The sequence below is a fragment of the Crinia signifera genome, chromosome 19, assembly GCF_055691185.1.
Source record: "Crinia signifera chromosome 19, ASM5569118v1, whole genome shotgun sequence".
NCBI classification, from domain to species: Eukaryota; Metazoa; Chordata; class Amphibia; order Anura; family Myobatrachidae; genus Crinia; species Crinia signifera.
The window spans coordinates 62,939,511-62,965,030 of record NC_139226.1 but is presented as its reverse complement, the minus strand read 5'-3'; the positions used below and the strand labels follow the sequence as shown (position 1 = coordinate 62,965,030).

The following is a 25,520-nucleotide window of genomic DNA, read 5'->3' as shown; positions in this document are numbered from 1 at the left end:
TTCCACTTTGTCAACATCAGAGGGGACCAGCACCTAATCGGATTGCTTCGGGTTGTTTTTTACCTTTCACAGATTTTAACAGCCCAATAACCATAAAAGGACACTCTCATTGTGTATTCATGGTTACTGTAACTAAGTGCTGCGTGTACCAATTCTTTATGTGAATATAAACAAATGTTATTGGGGATTTTGCAAGATATTACCTTTGGACTCACACTAACAATATCTGAAAGCTGATAATTATTGCAGTCTCTTCCTGGCTTTCTTAGGGTCGGAGCTCTGGTTTTCCCCGTATTTCCTGGATGACTGCCTGCTACAAATTGCTAAGTCGTTACAGCTGTAAATTGGATGTTGCAAGAAACTATTCTCCCATGTTCTGCAGATTGCCATATGTGATCGCAAGTATTTTTATGAGGCTCTGAATATACTAGAGTTGGACACGCATGATGCAATCCAACTGGCAGAGATGTTCCGGTACTTGTTTCCTAGCACGGCCACAACGATCATAATCGCGGTCATCGGGGGTAAAATCGCGGGCATCGCGGCCGCTAAAAAATCGGGTGCGATGGGCCAGACGCGATGCCTGCGATGAAGTTGAGAATAAAATAGTGTGGCGAGCGCATCGAGCCACCGAGCCCGAAGCGCAGCGAGCCCCGCGAGGGGACGCGGATACCTTCACAGTTATACGCGTTCCCAGGTGTCCATGGCGACGCGGACACCTGGGAAGCCCGCGAAGGGACTTCGCTGCGCTCGCCACACTATTCTATTCCCCCCCCCCCCCGCTGGTTAACACCCCCCCCCCCGGGTTAACACCCCCCCCAGGGCTAACAAACCCCCCCCCCCCCCAAATGTGTTTCAGAACCCACCGCCAGGGCTAACAACCCCCCCACCCTAATGTATTTAAGAACCCCCCCTCGCTGCGCTCGCCACACTATTCTATTCTCAACTCCACGCCGACGTGGATAGTAGGGCATGAAAAGGTCGGAGGACGCGTACCGCCGCCCCTCGCGGGCTCGCTGCGCTCGCCACGCTTCGGGTTCACGTTGATGGCGGGGTGGCGTCAACTACTTTTGGGGGGACATTCCACTGCTCTGTGGGTTTCTTTGGGGTTTCTGGCCCATTTACCATTCTTCCCTATGCTGATTTGGGTAAATTGATCCATTTAACATTGTTTCCTATGGGAAATCGTGGTCATCGCGGGTAAATTGAGGCATTTAACATTGTTCCCTATGGGGAAATCGGGGGCATCGCGTCTGGACCATTTAAGCATTTTTAGGTGCACACGACGCGACCGACCCGATTTTTCACTGTTTTCAATGGAAAAATCGGGGGCATCGCGTCGCAGGCCACTCAAATTACCCCCGATGGCCAAGATTTGTGGCCGTGCTAGGAAACAAGTACCGATGTTCCATATCCTCTGGTTACTGACTCTGGTAAGGTGATCAGGCAAAACGGTAAAACATGACACAATGGGTGAGATTTAATAGGATGAGATATTCAGAAAGTGAGAGATTTGGGAAGAAATCTCCAGGTTTTTTAAAGTGGCAATCATTTACACTGCAAAAGCTGTTTGAATTTGCAGTGTAAATGATTGCCGCTTTAAAAAAAACTGAATCTCTCATCCTATTAAATCTCACCCACAGTGTCAGTATTCATGTGACCAGTGGTGCAAGTCGAAAAAAGTCATAGTGGTATTGTCCTGTGGGCCGAAGGCGCGCACCGAAAAATAGGCGTGGTCATATGACACTAGGGGAGTGGCTACATGACAAAGCATTAGAAAATGGACAGATACTAGAGATATTGCGTGCCTAAGGTACGCTGCCAAAATGTACACAGTAATGCCTGTTACGCGTCACACACTCAATACATATTACCCATGCCATTATGCCCCACACCATAATGCCCATTGTGCCGCTGCCGCACAACTGATGTGCATCACTAATATGCCCCCACAGTACCAGATATGCCCCCACAGTGCCACACAGGTATGCCCCCACAGTGCTAGGTATGCCCCCAGGGCCAGATATGCCCCCAGTGCCAGATATACCCCCACAGTGACAGAAATGTCCCCACAGTGCCACAGGTATGCCCCCACAGTGCCCCATTAGTGCCGCAGGTATGCCACCACAGTGCCAGGTATACCAGCACAGTGTCAGGTATGCCCCCACAGTGCCAGTTATGCCCCCACAGTGCCATATAGCGTAGTTACATTAATTTACATCCATCCAGGCTGATGACTAAGCAGCAACAGCAGCCCCCAGCTGTCTGTGGTTAAAGCAAATGACAGGCAGCTATCGTTGAGAGGAGACAGAGGAGCGTAAAGGTGCGTACACACGGTACGATTTATGTTCTGTATGATATTATATACTATTTCCCAGGAAAGTCCCAGTGGACAAAAGCATAAAATTTGTGCTTAAAATAACATACAATGTGCATAAGATATCATATACGATATGACGTTACAGCTATAATACACTATACTATCTTATGCTTTCTAGACAGAATTGAGTTGCATGTTCATCCGAGCAGCTCCCTCCCATACGACCGGCGGGAGCGCGCATCTTACGTCAGATAGTGCATACACACGGTAAGATATCGTGCACTATCTAGCATACTATGCAAAACTAGCTAGCTAGTGTGCTAGATTGTGCACTATATCTTACCGTGTGTACACACCTTAAGAGAGAACTTACCCACTGCCTACACGCACTGGGCGCCCTGTCACGTGTTCCGCCGTCCTCCCAGAGACAGTGGCGGCTGCTGCCAGAGTCAGAGAATTCCTGCCTGATCTGAGCAGCCCTGTTCCCGGCCCACTTTAATGGGAACACCCAGTTTTTTCATAAGAACGTCCATGAAACGCTGGGCGTTCCCATGGGCTATGCCCCCCGCCACTGCTCCACGCCCACCGTCTGCACTGCTAGGCTCCAGCAGGATGGTGAACATGTAGTTCGCGAGCCACTCACACCCAGCGCCAGCACATGCACAGAAATGCACCTGCGCAGACGCAAAGAAGATTCAGTTGCAAGTTACAATTGTTGACAGTGATGAATCAAACTGGGTAACAACACACAGACTTGGAGATAAGGGGCAAGGGCGTAACTACCATAGGTGCAAGGGGTGCAGTTGCTATGGGTCCCAGAGCTGAAGGGGGCCCATATTTACTATCCAAGTAATATGTTTTACATACATTTATCACCATCAGTTGCTAAATTGGGGCCCTTACATACTTGCAAGTCCAGAAGTAAAGCTACTGTATATAATACATAAGCGTCTCAGAGGGTTATCGGTGTGGTACTTAAATACATAATTGCCTACCCTTCTGCATTCTGCAGGAGACTCCGTGAAATAGCAGCAATCTCCCTCTCTCCGTCATTAGTCCAGCAATCTCCCTCATTTCGCCTAACCCACATTACACTGTTACATATTTGGAGAAAAAGGAATGAGATATACATTTACATTGAATCATCAGCACTTTGCTTTCCGAGCACTTTACCAAGTATAGTATCTCTTACTAACTGCTTTGGGGCTCATCTACATTTGGATAGAAGTCATTTTACAAGATTCCTCTCAGATGTAGCAGTACACACCCACGCTTATAGGTGCCACGTTCCCAATCTCTTTTTACAATCTCTACATATATGGAAATAGACACACCCTGTGGGCGGACCATGACATGCCCCCTCAATGGAGAGCTGTGCAAACTTCTGCTACCAACTATAATCTCCCTGAAATTAGTTTTCAAAAGTAGGCAAGTATGCTTAAATATGATAGGCTTGCCTGAAGAGGTGAGTTTTCAGGGAACGCTTGAAGGTTTGGAGGCTAGTAGAGAGTCTTATTGTGCATGGAAGGGCATCCATAGGATGGAAGCAGCCCGATGAAAGTCCTGTAATAGTGAACCGATCTTGTGCAGAGTGGAGTGGTCGAATCTTCTTTTAAACTATAACTATATTTTACAGTGGTAATGAAACAAGTAATTTCCCCTTAGGCTCAACTCCAGTCTCTGCATAATGAATTATTGTATTAATTGATGACAAAGTAAAGATTGCATATGCACTATAATTAAATTTGGTTGTAGTTAAGAGAACTATAATTATATTTGTACTTAAGAGCGTAATACAATCCAACAGCTACCACCATAGATGGCATGGTGGTGTTTATAATGTATAATAATTTTTCTTTCACTGAAGCTTCTTTAGTGTATCAACATGAATAACTGTATTAGAAATAATTCCAAAAACTACAGGCTTTTTCACATATACTGTATGTATTTGTTTTATTGTATATGTAATTATTTTTTTGACCACTTATCTGACTAATCTTTTCCAAAGACTGCTCAGAATTTGTCAGATATTGTACAATTGAATTAAGATTAGAACAGCAAATTAAAATTCATCAGGATTACGACGGTCATTAGTCCAACATTGGAATCCCGACTGCTCAATTTACATGGGCTATTCTCTCATAAAGGGAAAATATAACCTGTGGAGAGCGTAGCAAGGCACCGAGCCCAGAGGGGCTTTGTTGCACTCAACTACCTGTCGGAATACCTGCGGTCGGGATTCCAATGTCAGAATCCTGACTGTTGGACCGCCATACCACACCCATTTTTCCCCCCAAACATCAGTTATCATTGAAATATTGGAATTTGTTTTTTTTTTACCCAGTGGCTGCACCTCTCTTTACCTGCCAGTTGTACACAGGGAAGACGAAAGGTGTTTCATTTACATTTCCCTGGCAGCTGCTAAACTCTGCAGACAGAGGACTGGGTTGTTGTCAGGATGCCTGGTCGTTAGTGATTGGTTGCACGGCAGGTATCGAGGGAGGGAACAAGGAAAATAGGTTCCAGCAGTGGTGGATTCAGGGGGGAGGGGGGCACCCAGGCACGTGCCCCCCCCCCTGTCATTTCATTTTGTAGCTGAGGACCAGGACTTTCCAACGAGCCCAGCACCATATCTCTAGCCCCCCGGAAACCAGAGATATCCCCTGGCAAAGCTGTAACATTTTTTCCCCATAGGATAATATGGTACCTATAAATTCCGACCCCCACCCCGTTCCGACGGCTGCCAGTTCCCCAACTCTCATTCAATTCTAAATCGCTGGGCCTTCAATATGATATCAGGCTGGTCCATATCAGTCAATCGGTTCCAGAGATATTGCGTGCAAACCGATTTTTTTATTTTTGAAATGTAATTTCATGGCTGTTCATGTTCTTTGAGGGCAGATTACTCTGGAGCCAAACGTTTCAGTTTCACTGGACCAAAATCATTCGAAGCCCACACAAAAGTTCTTCAATATGATAGTTGTCTCATGTAAATGGGTCAGTTGGTTCCGAATATATAGCCGGTTAAATGCAGGGACTAGGATGGTGTAAAAGGGGCCAACCTGGGAATGCATTTTCTGGTGTGAAAGGGGTATTATTTCAAATAGCTGGGACCTGCAGTGCTCTGAATACAGCCAGGCTCTGCCACTGTCAGTGGCTATCACTTCTGCCTGGCGGCGGCTGTCCCCCATTTACCGCGAGCATGTATTCCCCTTGGCAATGAGCATGTAATCCCACATGGCAACGAGCATGGAACCTCTGGCAATGAGCATGGAACCCTTGGCAATGAGCATGTAGATAAGCAGCACTTATGTAGCATAATTTTTAATAGGCATTATGGTGTTTGGCATAATACATAATGGACATAATGGCGTTTAACGTGTAATGGACATTATGGTTTAAATGTTCAATGCGCGCCTTTGGTGGACAATGTCCCTGTTTATGAAGCGTATTGTGAATTTTGGCTTAATCTGTGTGACATTATGTGAATTCTGGCTCAATCCGTGTGGCATTATGTGAATTTTGTCTCAATCCGTTTGGTATTATGTGAATTTTGGCTCAATCTGTGTGGCATTATGGGAATTTTGGCTCAATCCATGTGGCACTATGTGAATTTTGGCTCAATCCGTATGGCATTTTATGAATTTGGCTCAATCCATGTGGCATTATGTGAATTTTGACACAATCCATGTGGTATTATGTGAATTTTGGCTCAATCCATTTGGCATTATGTGAATTTTGGCTCAATCCGTGTGTTATTATGTCAATTTTGGCTCAATCCGTGTGGCATTATGTGTAAGGGGAAAGTATTATGGGGTTTCTAGTATTTTGTTGCATAATGTGTAGAAGATGTATATGGTGTGGTACACTACACTCAAGGACACGCCCCCTGTTGAGTGGCCACACTCCCTTTTCCGGAGCGCGCCTTCGGCGCGCACACAACTACATCCTTCACTTTTGTTGCCATGGTGGGCCTGTATACTTTAAATGCCAGGGCCTATTTTTAATCCCATTCCCACCCTCTCTCTGCCGCTTTCTTAGCATGTACACTGGCGCCACTAACACTGCCCCTCCCCCACCTAAACCCTCTTTTATCATGGTGACCCCCCTGTCATTTTATCCTGGATCCGCCCCTGGGTTCCAGGAGATCCTTCTGTGATTGTCAGCTGCTGGAATATTACCTTCCAGCAGCTGCTCACTGAGCGTTACTGATTGGTTGCATCTGATGCAACCACGTCAGGAAAAACTCACCCTGGTGTGGTTGTATCTGTGGTCGTATATGTTTTATTTGTATTAAAAACCGGCTTCACCATTATAAGCTCTTCTTTTCCTCCTGTAGATGTACTTCTTGGATTCCCATACATTTGAAGAAAGTGCTTTTAAAGCAAGGTGGATTAATACTCACTTGAATGGAAGTATAATTTCATTTTTATTATTGTTCTCATCATACTGTATATTCCAGTAACTGACTGGTAATCAGTAATCTTTCTTTTGGCACCGTTTGAGTTATATTAATTTTCGTTATATTGTTTATACCAGTGGTTCGCAAACTTTCTAAAATCACGGCACCCTAGAGTGTCAGAATTTTTTTGTGGTTACGTTTCTTATTTAAAAATGTCTAAACAAAAATATGAAATTAAGTAAATTATGTTTTTACATCATCCTTATGTTCAATTATATGGTGATGGATACGAATTGATTCTATTTGTCCATAGATTTTATTATTGGAAGCCACCAGCACTAGTTTTGTCTGCTGCTTGGGCCATTTGAATTGGTCCTGGAAAACCAATCCAAGGCACCCCTGCAAGTGACCTAAGGCCCCCCTGGGTGCCACGGCACACAGTTTAGGAACCACTAGTTTAAACCATTTGGAGGTTTGGGAATATCATCCATATATCATTTCTGTGGCAGGCAAATAGAAGCGCAGAATCAGGGATACTAACTTTTTGTGATATTTAACCATTACACCGTCTGTGCTGCCCAGTACAGTAAGTACATAGGTACAACAGAAAGTATTATCAAAAGCTTTTAAAGATAGGGAAATTATACCTTATTTCTGAAATTCGTAAAACATTTCCCCCGGTTTGTGTAGGAGACAGGAACAATTCATCATAGCAGAATATAAATAAATAATAAACAGTTTACAGTCATAAACTAATTTTTACGTGTACAACTTATCGTAGTTATTTGCTGTGTTGATTTGATCTACTTGTTTATGAGCTATAACAGCTGATTACAATGTAAAAGCAGAAATATTACTCAATAGAAAACGCGGAAAGCACGTTTATCCCCACTGGGTTATGGGAAGCTCATGAGAATAAAAGAAAGCCCTGGAAACTACCTGAATTTTGGAGGCTTAATGTCGTTTCTTGGACCGTTACTTAAATGTGCCTGAGATGTAAATAACAAATGTGTCTAACACATGGAATCACGTAAAGATGATGGACATGGCTTGGGAAGAATAAAGTGAGAGGTAGAAAAAATAGAGCGGTAGAGGCAGATGATCATTTAAACAGGAATGCAACTACTACAGAAGTAGCTACTCCTCTACTACAGAGTGACGGAGGGCTTGGTGTTACATGTCCATTCACATTTCAAACCTCCATTTTGCTTTTATTAGCATAGAAGGGACTGGCTCTTGCACAGCGCCATTTGGGGTTTTAGTTCGTTAGGAAAATGTGGACTATGCATTACACAATGGGCAATAAGCCCATGGCTGGACGGATGGGACCGGCATATCGTACATATAGCTCAGTGTGTCAGCATGAATCCCCGTCACTCCACTGTGTACTTGGCTTTAGAGAATATTCTAGAGAGAAGGGACAATTTTCAAACCAATTTATCATTCTAGCACCGTTCAAAAAATGAAAAAAGGGGACAGCATAAAAGTTCTACTAATGTTTTTGTAGGCTGAATACCATTAAATAAAATACTGTCCTGGAGGTGATCAGGAATCACGAACCAAAACAAAAAAACACATAAGCAGCGCAAAAAAAAATATTATAAGTGATTGGAGTTTACAAAAATATATAATTAATTACCACAATCAACATATTACTAGCACACAGTTGAAGGTTAAAAATATATAAGACATTAATGCATTGGCTCCCTTTGGCTGTTCTTTAAAGTCTTCTCCTATATTGCCCAGATAGAACCCAAGTTGCATGTGTACCATCCGCTAATTACACATCTTTACAGACACCCTCTTGGTCCCGTATCTTGACCACTTCTGACCCAGTCCCAGACATATCACCATTACCAGATGATTTGCCATTTGAAGACACCTACACCCAACCTAACCCTATTTTGGACTGAGGAATCGCAACAATCCAGATCCTCTAGTGGTGAAATGGATAGAATTCCTCTGTACCAAGTCTATGGCAGGTATTCAATGCCGGTGCAAGCGGCCGGCGAGGGGGTTAAACTGCGAGGATCACAGAAAACCAGTGATCCTCGCAGTTTAACCCCCGCGCCGGCCACTCGCACTATGCAACGTTCCGGGGGAATCCTCGCAGAACTGCGTGGATTCCCCTAAACTGCGAGAGCCGCGGCTAGTGCAGCAAACTCGCTGTAATTAGCCTCGATTCTCGCAGTTTTTGGAGGCACATTCGCAAATTCCCCCTCGCTCAAAAAACGGAGCGAGGGGGAATTTGTGAATGAGGGGGGTCAGTTGAATACTGACAGGGTGAGCGGTGACTGCGAGCAAAAAGTCCTGCTCGCAGTCACCGCTCGCCCACGGCATTGAATATATGCCTATGAGGCACTGCTATGAGGTAATCCAACTTTATTATTGACCAGTCTACAGAGGATTAAGTCTGGACAATAAAGGGGCAATATAGTAACTGATGTTAAAGAAGAGCAATTATAATGTCTTATAGGTTTTTAACTTTTAACTGTGTGCAAGTAATATGTTGATTGTGGTGTTCTTTTAAATATTATTCAGTGCTGCTTATGTGTTTTTGTTTTGGTTATATGTACAGGAGTAAATACCCTGGGTGAAATTTAATAGGTTGAGAGATTCAGTAAGTGAGAGGTTTGGTAAGAAATCTCTAGTTTTTTTTAAAGCAGCAATCATTTACACTGCAACATTAAACTGGTTTTCCAATGTAATTGATTGCTGCTTTAAAAAAAAACTGGATATTTCTTACAAAATCTCTCACTTTCTGAATATCTCCTCCTAATAAATATCCCCCACTGTTTTTTAGAAGCTGTTTAGTAAAATACTGGTGTTGAGCGCCTCCACAATCTTTTCTCCTCAGAGAAATTTTTCTTCATTGTAAAACTCAAGAGCGCCTGTTAAGGGGTGTACACACGGTGCAAATGCCTTGCTATTCAATCCTGATGAAATCAGAATCGAATCGCACGGCAAGCAAAAAGCATTAGATTTTGAATATTTAGTACAGATCTGTACTATATAGTCTTGCCTGCACATTTGATTTAGTTTCCTCAGTGTTGCGCATCGAGATCGGCATCAAATGCGGCTGAAAACCATTAGATGTCTATTCGATTTTGACTATATAGTCAAAATCGAATCGAAAGCTAGTCAGAATCGGACATGTGTATGGGGCATTAGACTAGTACTATTAAAACCTGTATTGTAGACATATACTGATATCATCAGTTCAGAGCCTACAAAGTACACAACAGGTGCTGATTACTTTAATACATGGATTACAGTTAGTGCTGCCACTCAGCCAGTATTCCTCAGTGTGTGTTAAAATCAACATTCAAGATGATGTATTAGAAATTTATAAGCAATTCAGTGCCCGGTACTTTCCCAATTCCTCCCGTAGACTTGGCAAGTCTTTCTGTGACTGGACTTAATTGTGGCTTAATCTCCTGGCACTCTCCTACTTTTAAATAGGTAAATTCAGAAGCAAGAGACAGACACTGTAGAGGTGAATGGCAATACTGCTGCTGCTAATCCATAGGAACAACCATTGCTTAGCTTGCACCTCTCCAACTCACCATTGGCATAGAAGGTCCAAGTAAGACAACTGATGAGCTAGATCATTGCCCCAGGTGACAGAAGAATGCATAACTTTACCCTATAACTGTTCACCGTGACCACCAAACAATACATAGAGCATTGATTTGACAAAACATACAAAACAGAGAGCATCACAGTGGCTGCAATGTAATAGTTTCACAGTGAGCTCCATACAATACAGAAAGCACCACAGTGACGACCATATAATGCAGAAGCTGTTAGTTCCTGTCATGAAGTACAGAGAGTATTTTTGATTGCCTTACAATATCACACCCATCGTTATTTAACCTTTCCTCAAAAAGTATGAAGCAATTCATCATTACAGTAACAAGTCGATTCAATGTAAGTAATATAAAAAATCCTTTATAATAATAACCTACATACAGATGTGTCCTCATACATCTAGCCCCAATACCCCATGCAACTCTGCTAGCGTGTGTCCTTTTTTGCAAAAAACTCATCTAAGTAACAAAAACGATGCCAACAGCCTGCGTTGATTATTTTGGATATGTACCACTTTTATAACTTTGTGCAACTGAGTCTGTAACAGAACATAACATAAATAGTAAAATAAAGCTGAGGCTATATGTTCTAGCACTTTGTATACAGATTCGGCAGACAGACTTAAGGCCCGTACACAGGGGACGATTTGGGGCTATTTTCTAAGCGATCTGACTAAATTGCTTAGGAAGTACACCCGGATCGCTCCGTGTGTACAGAATATAGCAATGTGGTCCTGCACGTTGCCATCGCCCACAGGGATAGACAATACACGCACGGTCTGTGTATCCTGCACGGATCACGCAGCACACATAGTGTGCCGAGATATAGAAGTTCTGTATATCAAATTAATCAGCAGTCTCCAAAGCTTGTTGATAAAGCTTACTATTACCTACCATAATGTATACACTTCCCCTCCCCTCATTTACCTAATAGAGAGCTCTTTTATTCCTCTCCTGTTGCAGCCGCACAGTGCCCAGGAAGCAGGAAGATCCCGCTGAGGCTGCTGCTTCAGTGAGGAGGAGGGGCTATGCAAAGGGGTGTGGTATAAAATGAAAACAATCAGAATGTCGACATGTAGACGTTCCCAATGTTGACATGGACATAATGTATAAATTGTGAATGTCAATGGTTGTCTATCAACTCAGCATTATAGTATATTTATGCCCTAAACCTGGCTGCAGTCTAACCTTAACCCTAATCGTTACAGTATATGGGTGCAAACATGTCTCCGTGGGCGCATGGATGTGCATTAAAAACCAAGATCAGGGTTACCCTGGATGCACATTTTACAGGTTTAAAATCAATAAGGGCATATTACATAACAGGATAAGAAATGGATCCAAATCAATCTCTCCCACGCTGTCTCTATTGACCACGTAACGGGTGTTTCACACGCCACAGCACAAATTCACATAAAAGCAGCTCAGAATATTACAGTTATTGTGGGTAAAAACAATGAAAGCTATAAGAGATATAAATGCAGAGAAGTGAAAATGTTTAAACTGCAAAACTGTGCTTCCCGTGCGGCTGCCATGACTTGGTTAATGAGAGAAACTTGTATGCTGCATGGGTGAGTATTGCGTGCAGGTGCATGTATTTTAGCAATTGTGCGTGTTGATTGCCCGTGTGAATGTGGGACCGCTAGGCGGCTGGCCTGCCCGTGTGAATGTGGGACGCTAAGCGGCTGGCCTGCGAGGTGTGAGACTTGCTTTTTTTAGAGAATAATTTTGACCTTGATCAGTCCGAACACAGTGGAACGAAGCCACCGCCCAGCACTTTTAGTCTCCACCCTAGTATACGCCCCAGTTGTACCGAGTTTTGTGGCCGCGCCCATCCATACGACCACATTATGCCTACTTTACATGAGCTCATTTGCTAGTGTATTTCTATATGTAAGGTCGCGAGCGTACACGGTTGCCCAGACCTGCACATGTGCTTTGTGAAAGGTACGCATGCGTAGTAGGCTGAGATACGTGCTCCGAACAAATTTGCGTCAGATCGAGGCAACCAGAACCAGGCCCTACAGTATGTCACCATGCAGTAGGAGGTAATTACCAAAACAGAATCCCAATTGGATATAGATATCGATTATTCTAAAAACGCTTCAATTAACTAATGAGACTTAATTGGCTTTGATTAGCTTGAGGACAATTGTTTTTGCAGTTTTTCAATTTTATGATTTCATACAGACAGTCACAATGTCAATCATATAAAGCCATAAATATGTCCCTGGAGACCCTCTGCTGCTGGTATTTCCTATATTTGCAGCATAATGGGTTTTGCAGACCTGAATTTAAATCCTGCTGATGAATAGTATCTCCTCACACGGATGTTTGCACTTGCACTGTGCTGTGGGGTAATGCAGGTGATACTGGTCGCATGTGCGGTAGGCACTTGCTCTGTGCTGTGGGAAATGCAGGTGATACTGAACCCACATGCTGTGGGCACTTGCTCTGTGCTGTGGGAAAATGCATGCGATACTGGTCGCACGTGCTGTGGGCTCTGTGCTGTGGGAAAATGCAGGTGATACTGGTCCCACGTGCTATGGGCACTTGCTCTGTGCTGTGGGGAAATGCAGGTGATCCTGTTGCTGAATGGGTCTTATAATAATAATAAGTACTGTGGCTGGTATGAAGATTCCCAAGGCTCATAATGCCTTTCTCTGCCTATTCGAGGTCGGCAGCTACCATGCCCAAAGCATGGCGATCGCAGCGAGGGGACGCAGTGCTATGTTTTAGTGTTTTTGTTTACTGTGTTGACATTCTGGTTACAATAAAAAAAAAAAAACATGTTCCCTTTTTTCCCAATGTCGACCTAGTGACCCTGTTGACCTAAAGTCATGTCTACCTTCCTGCATGTCGACCTAATGCTTGTCTACCAGAATGCTGGTGACCTAATGATCCATACCCTAACATATAAAGTTGAATCATATTAACCATTTGCAGTCCAATTTTATTTTTTGTTTTGAAATTCAAACAGTCTGGTTTAAATAGTTAAAATAATTGTAAAAAAAAAAATTGAACATTGAATGTTGAACGATGTTATTTTAAAGTGGCTCACCTTTGGATCGGCTACTAGCGCTAGGGCTGTTGAACCTGAACAGACATTGGGGTTGAAAAGGGTTATAAAGTTTGTGTCAATTGACAGTAACAGATTTCTATCTGTAATATATATAAATGTGAGGCATAATTCTTGGATAAAGCAGCAGAGTATCACACTCACATACTCAGACTATTTACAATAACAAAGTGTTACATCACAAACTGTAATGCCAAGGAGGTTGCCTTGCTTGTTTGTACAAGAGCCCATGGTTCCTTGTTGCAGCCTATCCAGGCTGCCAACCACAGACAGCTACAACACTCAAAGATAAAAATGCTAAGTTGCATGTAACCTGTTTCTGCTCTAGACTGATCACATCCCCACTGGTTACTGTTCACAACCTCGGGGACTGTCCCATGTCTAGAAGATTTGTTACTGGGTGTTTTTTTGCTTGTACACCATATAATTATATGTTGATATACAAATACCATAAAGGTCTCTTGCAATGTATACGGAATCAGTTGTATTTCCTTTCATAGTTTCATTGTATTTTAATCTCTATTGATAAATTGCGTAAGGAAGGAGGAAACATGCTCATTTTTCTTTTACAGAAACCACAACATGAGGGTAAAGGAATGCACAAGCACATGCGATTGATTAGCTAAGAACATTTTTCTCATGGATATTTGCTTTAATTATCATGGGATTCTAACATTGAACCCATCTACAATTTTGTCTTGTAGGAGTTACATTGCTGTGCACAAATTAAAAATTTGATATACCGTATATACTCGTGTATAAGCCGAGTTTTTCAGCACATTTTTTTTTGCTGAAAACCCACCCTCGGCTTATACACGGGTGAAGAGGATGGAGGCGCCACTGCCGGAAGTACATGGACACAGTGCGCCGGCAGTGCACTTCTTCCATGCGCTGCTGCTGTCCTCCTCACTTCCTGGTGTCCGGGGCTGCCGTGTTGTCGCATGAAGTGATGCGATGTTCTGTCAGGACGCGGCGCTGGTGTTTTCCCCTCATTGACAGAGCACAGTGACCTGTTCCTGGGGGGCGAGAGGAGCGATGCAGACACTCGGCCTGAGCGCTGCCACTGACAGGAGGCCGGGGATGTCATGTCTGATCCCAGCAGCAGCAGTGTGTCCCTGCAGCAGGTGCTGGACAGGTGAGTGCCGGCCAGAGATTCTGATCCCCTCATACATACATACATACATACATACATACATACATACATACATACATACAGTATACAGCATGACATAGTGCTCCCCACATTCACACATACATGTCACACTGCTTGCTTATCACACATATGGCACTCTGCATTTCCCACCCTAGGCTTATACTAGGGTCAATAAGTTTTCCCAGTTTTTCTTGGTAAAATTAGGGGCCTCGGCTTATATTCGGGACGGCTTATACACGAGTATATACGGTAGTTTTGAAAAGTTCAAAATGTTTTCTTTGAAACAGTAGTCAGACTTGTCCTAATGACAAATCAGACCCAGTTTCTCTTGAGAGGGAGGGCTCATATCAAAATTGGGTCCGCATCCCGGCCCCCCAGGTACCTGATGACGTGGATCGCATCATCATGCCCCCCCCACTGTGAAATGCCTGTAATACGGCGGGCGGGGTCACGATGATGAGTTTGCTATGGCCCCACCCCCAAACAGGTTTCATCATGTTTGTCCCGTCTCCAGCCCCACCCCTTTCTCGGCACGGCCACAGCCACCAGCCCCTAGCTCACATACAATTTGGCACTTGATGTACCATTTTTTACTTATATACATACCATATACCATTTTTTACATAGATATATCTCATGCGATTTATCGCATGTAAGGATTATCGGGGAGCAGCAGTAGGGCCGGAAGGAATTAGAATTTTAAAAAACCCTACAAATGAATGGGTGGCTGATTGGCTGAGAAAGCTGGTGGCTGCACATACGATTTATCTTTTGTGCAGCCCATCGGACCTCCGACTCTGGTCCGATGCACACGGGACATTCGTGTTGGGCCGATTTCACTTGATTTCTCAGCCCAATCCGACCCGATTTCTCAGCTGGATCCTTTCTCGGCATGTTTGTCAGCCCCAACCCCTTTTCCTCCCATATTGGGAAGCCCAAAAGTAGGCAACCCTGGCTCACATACAATTTGGCACTTGATGTACCATTTTTTACATGCATTAAATCCCGTCGATTTATTGCATGTAAGGACTATCGAGGAGCTGCAGGAGTGGTGGTGGTGTGGTGGTGGGGGGGGGGGCAGAAGAATTTAAAAAAAAAACCTTACAAATGAATGGGTGGCCGCTGCACATACAGTTTATCTTTTGTGCAGCCCGTTCGACCAAAGACTTCGGTCCTATGCACACGGGAAATTCAAGTTGAGCCAATTTCACCTTATTTCTCAGACCAATCCGACGGAATCAGGTGAAATCAGGTGTATGGGAGCATTAAAGCTCTAGAACTGCATTTCCGCTTTGCTACATTGAACTCAACTGTATTTTTTTCAAAGATTCTACAGAAACTGTATGTAAACCGTTAATGCCTAATTACGCCTCATGCCTTGTCCGAATTTAAAAACCATGTCTGATAGCTCCTATAACTGATTCGGGCGCATCTAACAGTGCCACTATATTGGAATTTTATCTTTCCCTCTCCACAGAAATGTATGTTTTATGTTGTACCAGTACTGGAAGTCTTTAGACTAGTATTCAGTTAAACATATAAGTATATGACCGATATGATCTATGGTAAATTGTAATATCGAGTTTACACACTGAATGATATTGGCAAACAATATTGGTCAATGACGTCACTGGGACCCACTGAACATGCAGGTCGATGGCTATATAGCCAAATTGACCTGGATGTTCAGTCGAAAGCAGGGGTAGTTAACGATATTGTGTGTACACACAAGAGGATATAGTAAAATATATCGCTCCAAAAGCCCTTTCTAAGCAATATATTTTACTATACCCGCTAGTGTGTATGGGGCTTAACACTTCAAAGCAGCCCACCCCACACCCCCAGTACCTATTTATTGAGTCCTTACTCCACAGTTGTTCCTTGGGGTATTGGGGTCATTAGGTCGACTACTAAATGTCACCACATTAAAAAGGTCGACATGGCTTTAGGGTCATTAAGTTGACACAAGCATGAGGTCGACATTGGGAATGGTCAACAGTCAAAAGGTCGACATGGTTTTTTTTACTTTTTTTCCCCCAAACGTCAATACAGTCTACATGGACACCGAAATAGCAGCGTGTCCCCTCACATGGCGGGCTGTGCTCGTCATGTTTTGGGCTACTCTTGGCACACTATTATACTCCCCCTCCACACCTTAGTACAGGCATGTCTAAACTATGGCTCTCCAGCTGTTGTGAAACTACAAGTCCCATCTTGCCTTGCCATAGTTTTGGTATTAGGGAGTGCTAAATCTATGGCAAGGCATGCTGGGATATGTAGTTTCACAATAGCTGGAGGGTCACAGTTTGGACATGCCTTCCTTAGTGGAATGAAGGGCATGAAATACCGCCTGTCGCCACATGTCGGTTAAAAAAAAGTGAACACCCCGTCGATCTTTTGAATGTCGACCTCCCCAACGTCGACCTAATGCCATGTCAACATTTTCATGTGTGGACCTAAGGCATGTTGAACTTCAGTGGTCGATCTAATGCTTGTCGACCTTACGACTGTCGATCTAGTGACCGTATACCATTCCGCGTTTGCAGTAGTATCGCTGCACAGATCACTTGAAAAATGGCGTGGCAGCCATTTTCATCTCAGTGTGCACCTATGCAGTAGAAAAATCACTTGGAAACTGGTTGAAGCCATTTGCCCAGAGACCTGTGAAGATACATCTGTATCTCAAACCCCTCGTTAGTGCGGTTCCAACACATATCATTACGGTGTTCTCCTTTTGACGTTTGTAGTATAGATGCAAATTTAGTAATTTAGTACATTGTGTCCTGGGACAGTGAATGGATAAGATACAACATATGCAAAAGGACCGCATGTATCTTATGTGGCCCTAGCCGCAGGGAGTTGCCAAGATACCACATGCAAGGCTGCATGCGATCCCTCAGAATAATGTGTGAGGGCCTTTAGAGTTAAGCAATCTGCAGCCCTTTAGCTGTTATGGAAAAACAAGTAAGTACGTCTTAAAATCATCTGACGAACAAAGCAGGCTGAAATGTGTAGTTCTTTGGAAAAAAAATGGCTGCCAAACTCTGAAGCAGGGCCACAATATCATATTATACAAATAGGGCAGAGTTAACACTATCTAATTCTTCCACCAGTAATAAGTGTGCCCCAGTCTCTTTATTTCATTTGTGTGATTTGTGTAATCCCCGACCAGTGTGTAGAATTCCCAGAACACTTCTTCTTCCTGGTAAATTTACTTTAAAGAGTTTTCCAGGAAAATGGAGCAATAACAGTCGCATTTCTCCGCAACTTGGAGCAGTGCACGAAATACCACAATCAAAAACAGGAAAAGACATCAGCTACATCCGATATGTTTCACAAATACTACACCATCAAATAGCATATACAATGTACTACTAGATTCCATGAAATACAGTACAGTGCTGCGGACTGTTATCCTGTTATTTAAATTCACAATTTTTAAACTACAGTATGTTGACCTCTTCCATTTCGATGTATTAGCTTTCAACCTTTTGACTGTTTGACCTTATGACTGTCGACCTAGAGTGAATCTATCACGAGTAGCGGTTATAACCACACTCTAAAGCTCCATACACATTGGGCAATTTTGTCAGAGTACCGGCAGGCTGGATTCCGATGTCTGTATACTGACCGTCGAGATCACCCCTCTCTGGAACCCCCCTCTTGAAAATCCTGCGTTTGACCCTGACTATATACAGTAAATCACTGCTTTCATTTCTTCAATTGAACAATAAAAAAACTAAATCTGATGGAAAGACCCTGTGCCTTGATTTCTTCCCCAATTGAATATGCCCATATGCCAATATATGCTCTGACTGAGTTTGAAAAATCTCTTTCCATAGAGCAAAAGGCCAGTTTGTATATACGGCGGCTGGACAGTCTTTTAACAGTTTTTTTTTTTTAAATCTGCCCTGCCGCCTACTCATCGCCTCTCCACCCGGACCTCTGCCGTATACTCCCTGCCACACTGGCTGGACCTCTGCCACCTGAACCTCTGCCGCCCGCTCCCTGCCCAGACCTGCAAATAGGTGTGTGTCAGCAGGACTTCACTGCTGGCACACACCTACGGAATCGGACCTAATACATAGTAGGAGCAGAAAAGCACCCACAAAGAGTCGGATGGGATGTCTACACATGCCATCTGGGCCAATCTGTCAGAATTGGGTCAAATCGGTCCAAATCACAATAGTGTATGAAGATGCTGCTAACAACCAGTATGCTGGGAGCTGCAGATCTTACAATAGATCTAATGTGAAATTACACATATTGCCCACACACTAGAAGATCTGCGATCTTAAGATGTGCGCATAAATTAGCCTTCAAATCTTTTGCCTGTCCTGGACAAAAGATTTCAGGTAAGTGCACATCTTCACCAAAGATTTTTCTTATTAGATCCCGTGTGTGTTCCTATGGATCTTTTGTTAAATCTTCTGATCTTTCATGCAGCACGTAAGATCAGAAGATTTAGCAATAGATCCACGGGAGTGCGCATCAGACCGAAATCGGACGATTATCGGTAAACATCGGACGATATATCGGCCGATTTATCAGAAATCGGCCAAAAAATCATTCTAGTGTGTGGGCACCTTAAGATCTATCCATACCTCCCAACATGACCCTCACCAGGAAGGACACAATGAGCCTTATTCTAGTTCACTATTTCTGACTAAATCCTTCTTAGATGGACAAAACCATGTGCACTGCAGGTGGGGCAGATGTTACTTGTGCAGAGAGAATTAGATTTGGGTGTGGTTTTACTTCAAAGTGAGATCTATATTGCAGTGTAAAAATAAAGCAGTCAGTATTTTCCCTGCACAGAAACAAAATAACTCACCCAAATCTAACTCTCTCTGCACATTTTACATCTGCCCCCCTGCAGTGCACATGGTTTTGTCCATCTAAGAAGGATTTTGTCAGAAAGTGTGAACTAGAATAAGGCCCAATGCTCTCATGGTTCCTGGACTTTCCTCTTAATTTATGATTGCCATCATCCTTATCAATTAACCTGTTTAAAACAGGTGATTGCAAATATAAATTAAGAGGGAAGCAGAGCATTGTGTCCCTCCTGGGTAGGGTCATGTTATGAGGTATGATGCCCTACTATCCACTACGACATGGTGGGAGAATAAAATATATAAAATAGTGTGCGGAGCGCAGCGAGGCACCGTGCCCAAAGCATGGCGAGGGGACATGGTACACTTTGGTGGTGTCCATGTGTGGGACAAATAACCTGTGAAAAACTCATGACTGTCGACTTTGCCATTGTCGACCTAATACTGTCAACCTTCCAACCCTGTCGACCTTAGCCACATCGACCTATTTCAGGTGTTGACATTGTGAATCATATATGCTAATGCAGTTGATAATGTTCACGACAGCATATTTAGTATCTACAGTACTGTCTGCCTTCTCACTGAGCTGACAAACAAAAGGTAAATCGATTATCGCACTTTAGCTGACAGTGTTGTCTGTAATCAAATGCTGGCCTCACATTCAGTGCAATTACCATCAAATTGGTCCGATGACATACTTTTTTAAAACAGCATCATTCTACCCATTTTTAGAGGGAGGTTTCCAATTGTAATCCAAAGTCTCCCACTCTGCAGCACATTGGAGTAAGTACAGGAGTCTGGGGGAGGGGTAACAGCCCTGAAAATTGATATTTGTATACACTGGATACTGTATAAAATACAGTATTATTATTTAACAGCACGGATGGTCTGTAGTATAGGATGTTTCAAACATTTAAATAAGATAAGTGGTCAGGAAAAGGTAAAACATATAATAAATAAATACACAAACATAATAGAACCAGTACTACACTTTCTAATCTCACAATCTCCCACTTCATGGTATATCTCCTGTCTCTTCCTCCTGGCAGCTACTCTCTGGTCCATTGCAATGTTTGAGGGCTCAGATCCACACATACAGTAAATGAAGTAGAAGAAGCTGCTCCCACTGGGCATGTGCAGCAGCTCTGCTTTGTCCCTTACACTGCATGATGTAATGGCATCTCTATTCACCATATTATATACAAGTGCTATTGTCATAATTTAATGCACTTGCCTCAAACTTTCCAATGTGCATGAAGGTGCCTGCAAATAGCGTGAGAAGAGTGCAAATTTACCAATACAAGTAGACTTCACTTGTGAAATAAAGTAAACCCACAAATGGGGGCAGTATAGAGAATTGCACTGAATGGTACAGCGTGTCACATTTGATGCTTTTACTATAAACTTAAAAATCCCGGGCTATTCATAGAGATCTGGCATAGAAAGCTGTTATTGTGCAGATTCTTCATGTAATCTGCAACAGACCCTACATCTGCAGAACATGTAGTGCATATTTGATATTAGCAAACATTGTGGTCAGTAGCTACAGAATACTGTACAATAAAATGGCATCACTATAATCAGTACTGTATATGTCAAAAACTAAATTTTTTCCAGAAATGCAGCAAAATTGTATCTTCAATTAGAGTTTCCCAATCCCTTGCTAATACCCCTTTTAATAAATAACTCGGGTTTTAGCACGAAAACGCACAAACCCAGGTTTGCAGGCAGTGTAAACGCTCCCATTTGAAAGGGACCCGTGTAGTGTGCAGGGTTGAACACTGATTAAACCCTGCTGTCTGTGCAATGTAAATGTGTAACCAACCCGTTCACTGCAATGCAATAGCAGGCACTGGGAGATGCTCTCATCTCCCAGCACTGGCTGAGGACCCATCTCCATGGGTTACGTTCAAAGCAAAGCTTACTCCTATATTTCCCACAATATCATGTAGTAATGATAAGAAGTGTAATACTATTGAGTATATTCATAGTAGCCTAACCTCCTGCATTCCGCAGGAGACTCCCTGAAATAAGAGCAATCTCTCTCACTCCCTCATTAGTCTAGCTATCTCCCTCATTTCACCTAGCCATCAGCACCATTTCCCAGCACTTTAGCAAGAATAGTAGGTCTTTCTAACTGCTTTGGGGCTCATCTACATTTGGATATGTAATTTTAGAAAATTCCTCTCAGAAGTAGCAGCACACACCCATGCGTCTAGGTGCCATGTTCACAATCTCTTTTCACAATCGTTCCATATATGGAACTAGACACGCCCTTTGGGTGGAGCATGACACGCCCCCTCAATGGGGCGCTGTGCAAAATTCTACTTCCAACTAATCTCCCTGAAACTAGTTTTCAATAGTAGGCAAGTATGAGTATATTTACTAAAAAAGTCAACTTAGATACATTTGTATTGCTTTTAAATCTAAATAAAACTGATGTTTATTTACTAAAATCGATATTAAATTTACTCAATGAAGCACAACATCAATTTATATAGACCAGTGGTTCCCAACCCTGGTCCTCAAGTACCCCCAACAGTGCATGTTTTCCAGGTATCCACACAGAATCAATAGTGACATAATTAGCTCCACTTGTGGATCTTTTAAAATGTGTGTGAATAATGAGTGCACCTGCTGGGTGACCTGGAAAACATGTACTGTTGGGGGTACTTGAGGACCAGGGTGGGAAACCATTGACATAGACCAAGAAAAATTTAAAATAGTTTATTTTTATTATTATTTCAACTGACCTTTTGTAAATATAACCATAAGGTACATACACATTGCTATTCAAATAATACCCCTTTCACATCGCACTTTTAAAACTGTATATTGCCGTTTTTTTTCCATTTTAAAACGTTTGAGGCTGCAATGTGAAAGTGCCAGAGTTGATTTACCGGTTAAAGTTAACCGGTATTTCAACACGGTTAAAAAGCAGAGTCCTACACGTTTTGAAGCCCTTTTTTGGCAGTTTGAACAGCTCTATTTCAATGGCTTGAAATGTGTCCCTTGGGGGTTAAACGGTTTGAATGGTATTAAATGATTTTTAAAACGGTTTTCACCTGCAATGTGAAAGGTCTCAAGGCTCAGACCCGTTTTAAAGTCCCATTTAAGAATACCGTGTCATTAACTATTTCTGCAATGTGAAAGCAGTATTATACATTTGAGATGCAGTTGGAATGTTACTTAAGCATATGCAAACAGTAAATAAGTAAAAAGAGGTATCACTGTTCCAAATGTAAAAATACTGTAGAGTAAGTTGGGAGCGATGTCTTGTCAAAGATCACGTGAAGGGCCTGATTCAGGTTCAATTGCAGTTTTTCTAAAACAAAGCAAAAATATATCTGCTTTCTTTAACATGCTGGAGGCCACCTAGCTCATTTCTGTGGTAGCTCCCTGGCTTCGAAGGCAGGGGCAAGGCTGCCATGTTTTGATGTTTTGACTCACAGCGCCAGTTTCAACCACTACTGCGAACCGCCCCAAAAACAATTCAGACACTCCTCCAAGACCACACTCACCAGACACTTGTCCAGACCACACTCAACCCGCCATGTCTCCACCCACCCAATGCCCCATTTCTGCCAACCCCCCCCCCCCCATTAATCAGACTGCGGTTTATGATTTGTGCATATGTGCTGCTGCAGTTGTGCAAATGTCGCCAATTACCCATTTTTGCCCAAGAGCAGGGCTTACTGGACCAGGCCCAATGTTCGGTTGCACACTTACTTGCCAATTACTGTAGGATATTTGGTGCAAGGAAATACTGCGATGATGCTGGTCAGGATGTGCCGTTCCAGGACAGTAATTTGCGACCAAGATGAGAATTGGATCAGCCACTATTTATTTGCATTTTGATGTGCATTTATCTTGCATTGTCTTTGCTAGGCTTTGCCTCATCTTTGCAGCCACAGCTTATGCTACGGAACTTATGTAGCGTAACCTGCACCATCCTGGGTCCACGCCACCATCTTTTACCTTTAGTAAACTTGAAGCAAGCAAAGTGGAGCGAGTCACTGAGCCCGAAGCATGGCTAGTGGACGATGATGCTATTTTGAAAGTGGCTATCGTAACTGGCGTAAGCTGTGGCCGCAAAGATGAGGAAGTACCGTTTGCTACGTTCCAGTGCATCCGACACTACAACTGAAACATTCCTCTCAATGGTAACAAGCATAACATAAATGGAATGGGATGCGGTATAGGAGGTAAACATGTCCACATAAACATTTCCACATGCATTTGGCTTAAGCAAAATGTCAGCTTCCTGCGATGTCAAATATTGTCAATTCCACAAATATGTACATACAACCAGTGGTCGAAGTGGAAATTTTGAAGTGGGGTATGAAAATTTTGAAGTGGGGGTATGGAAAAGTAAAGAGTGAATATAGTGCGCATCTTCGGACACCCCCCTGTCCATCAACGTCCCCTGCCAGACTGCCCCGTTGTACAGGGGTATTACAAAAGCACAATATGTGCTGCTGAGTGATCAGAGAGCATCCTGAGGGAGAAAAAAAACTTTTTTTTTTATCTTCAGATTAAAGTGGGGGTATGCTATACCCCCGTATACCGCCCCACTTCGACCACTGCATACAACGAACACGTTTCTATAAAACTTATTGCAAACTCCAGTGTGTCCATGCTGTACATACTAATTACATATTTGATCAATTATGCAAAATGATTACATTTAAAATGAATTGTACGCCATGTATTTGTCAATGACGCATATTACAGAGCATCTATTACTAGTTCATTATAAGACATTTGTCCACAGTGGTGATAATAGCGCTCAATTTTGCACTTCTGCTTCTCTAATTTCATATGAGATTTGCTATTAACTTGCATAAGGTGCTTTGGATACATCTGCCCCCCGCCTCACCTGAGGATACTCACCTTGGTAATATGCTGGCAGGGACACTGCCACATAAGGATGACTACAGCATTTCCTGGTCCACTCTGAGTATTCATCTGGGTATGTTACATGGGGTCCATCCTTGGGTGAAGGGGGATACTTGCGTTTCCGCAGGGGCAAACAGGCTTGGTCTTTGTACAGTCCTTGTTCATCAAGTGATTCATTCTGGCCTTCTGCCTGCTGCTTCTCGTTCTCCAACTTCACCTCTTTCAGGGCCTTCGACCCTCTTGTCCAAAATCTTGAGGGGCTCATGGAGATGACCTCTAACATGTTGATGCCCTTTCTTATGCTGAGGTCCAGGGGAGATGAGGTCTCCATGGCTCCAGTAGGGTGGCTGTAATGGCCGTCCATTGGATGTCACTCCATGAAGAACAGCTGCAATAATCCCCTGGGAGCACAGCAGTAGAGATGACACTATGGTGTGACACTCTCCTCTCTCTGGTTCTCCCCTCCCTTCTCCTCCCTGTATGTTTCCTATCTCCCCTCCCCTTTTAATATTTGGGGCAAGCAATATTATTTTGTCCTCTTACTGCACATACAGCAATGATGTTTAAGCCTTTGAGCATGCTGTATGTCACTTCATTGCATGATCTCTACCTCAGCTCTCTCCTCTGTCCATTCTGCCATCATGGGCGGACCCTGCTCTAATAATGTAAACTTTTCTGAAATGCACAAGTATCTGTGGGAGCTGACACTATAATGCACTGCACACTTTGCTGGGCTTCCCCCCTGCCTTACTGTACTTCAGGGTTTCCCCACTCCTCCTCTGCCTTTCCAGCTGCACTGACCTGAGTCCCCCTTTCTCTTTCCTTAAATTGCTATCAAAGATCCTGATTCCCCCAGCCCTCTCCCTTGCACTTCCCAGTCTCTCTCTTCTCACTCCCCCGGAGTGTCCCCCAGCTTCAGCCAACAAGTCACAGACTGCCAGCCAGCCTGTATAGGAAGCAGCTCTTAATCAGGGACTTCCCCGTTCTCAGTACATAACACACCCAGGTGATTTCTCACCCTGTTCCCTGAAGGGCTCCTCCTCCTATGAAAAGGAAACTAGGAGGGGAGTGTCATCCAGTCATACAACCACTCCTTGTACAGTGCACAGCCTTACCTCAGGGCTGCTGTCTGTGCATCGTTGTCCTATCTATACTGTATAGAAATCTTTTCCTGCTTTGTCATTTGATTCTTATGCCTATATCTACACGGGATATGGTCATTGGGTCCCCAGCAAGTTGTTAGAC

General features: G+C 43.3%; 1 protein-coding gene across 1 annotated transcript in view; it reads right to left on the bottom strand.

The window, feature by feature from the left end:
* BCL3 (BCL3 transcription coactivator) overlaps positions 1-25,289 on the bottom strand; it is a 69,349-nt gene extending 44,060 nt beyond the window's left edge. Inside the window, exon 1 of the mRNA XM_083162682.1 lies at positions 24,270-25,289. Within this exon, the coding sequence (XP_083018808.1) occupies positions 24,270-24,639 (370 nt within the window). The 5' untranslated portion in view covers positions 24,640-25,289. The remainder of the gene's footprint in view (positions 1-24,269) is intronic.
* Between the last annotated feature and the right edge of the window lie 231 nt (positions 25,290-25,520).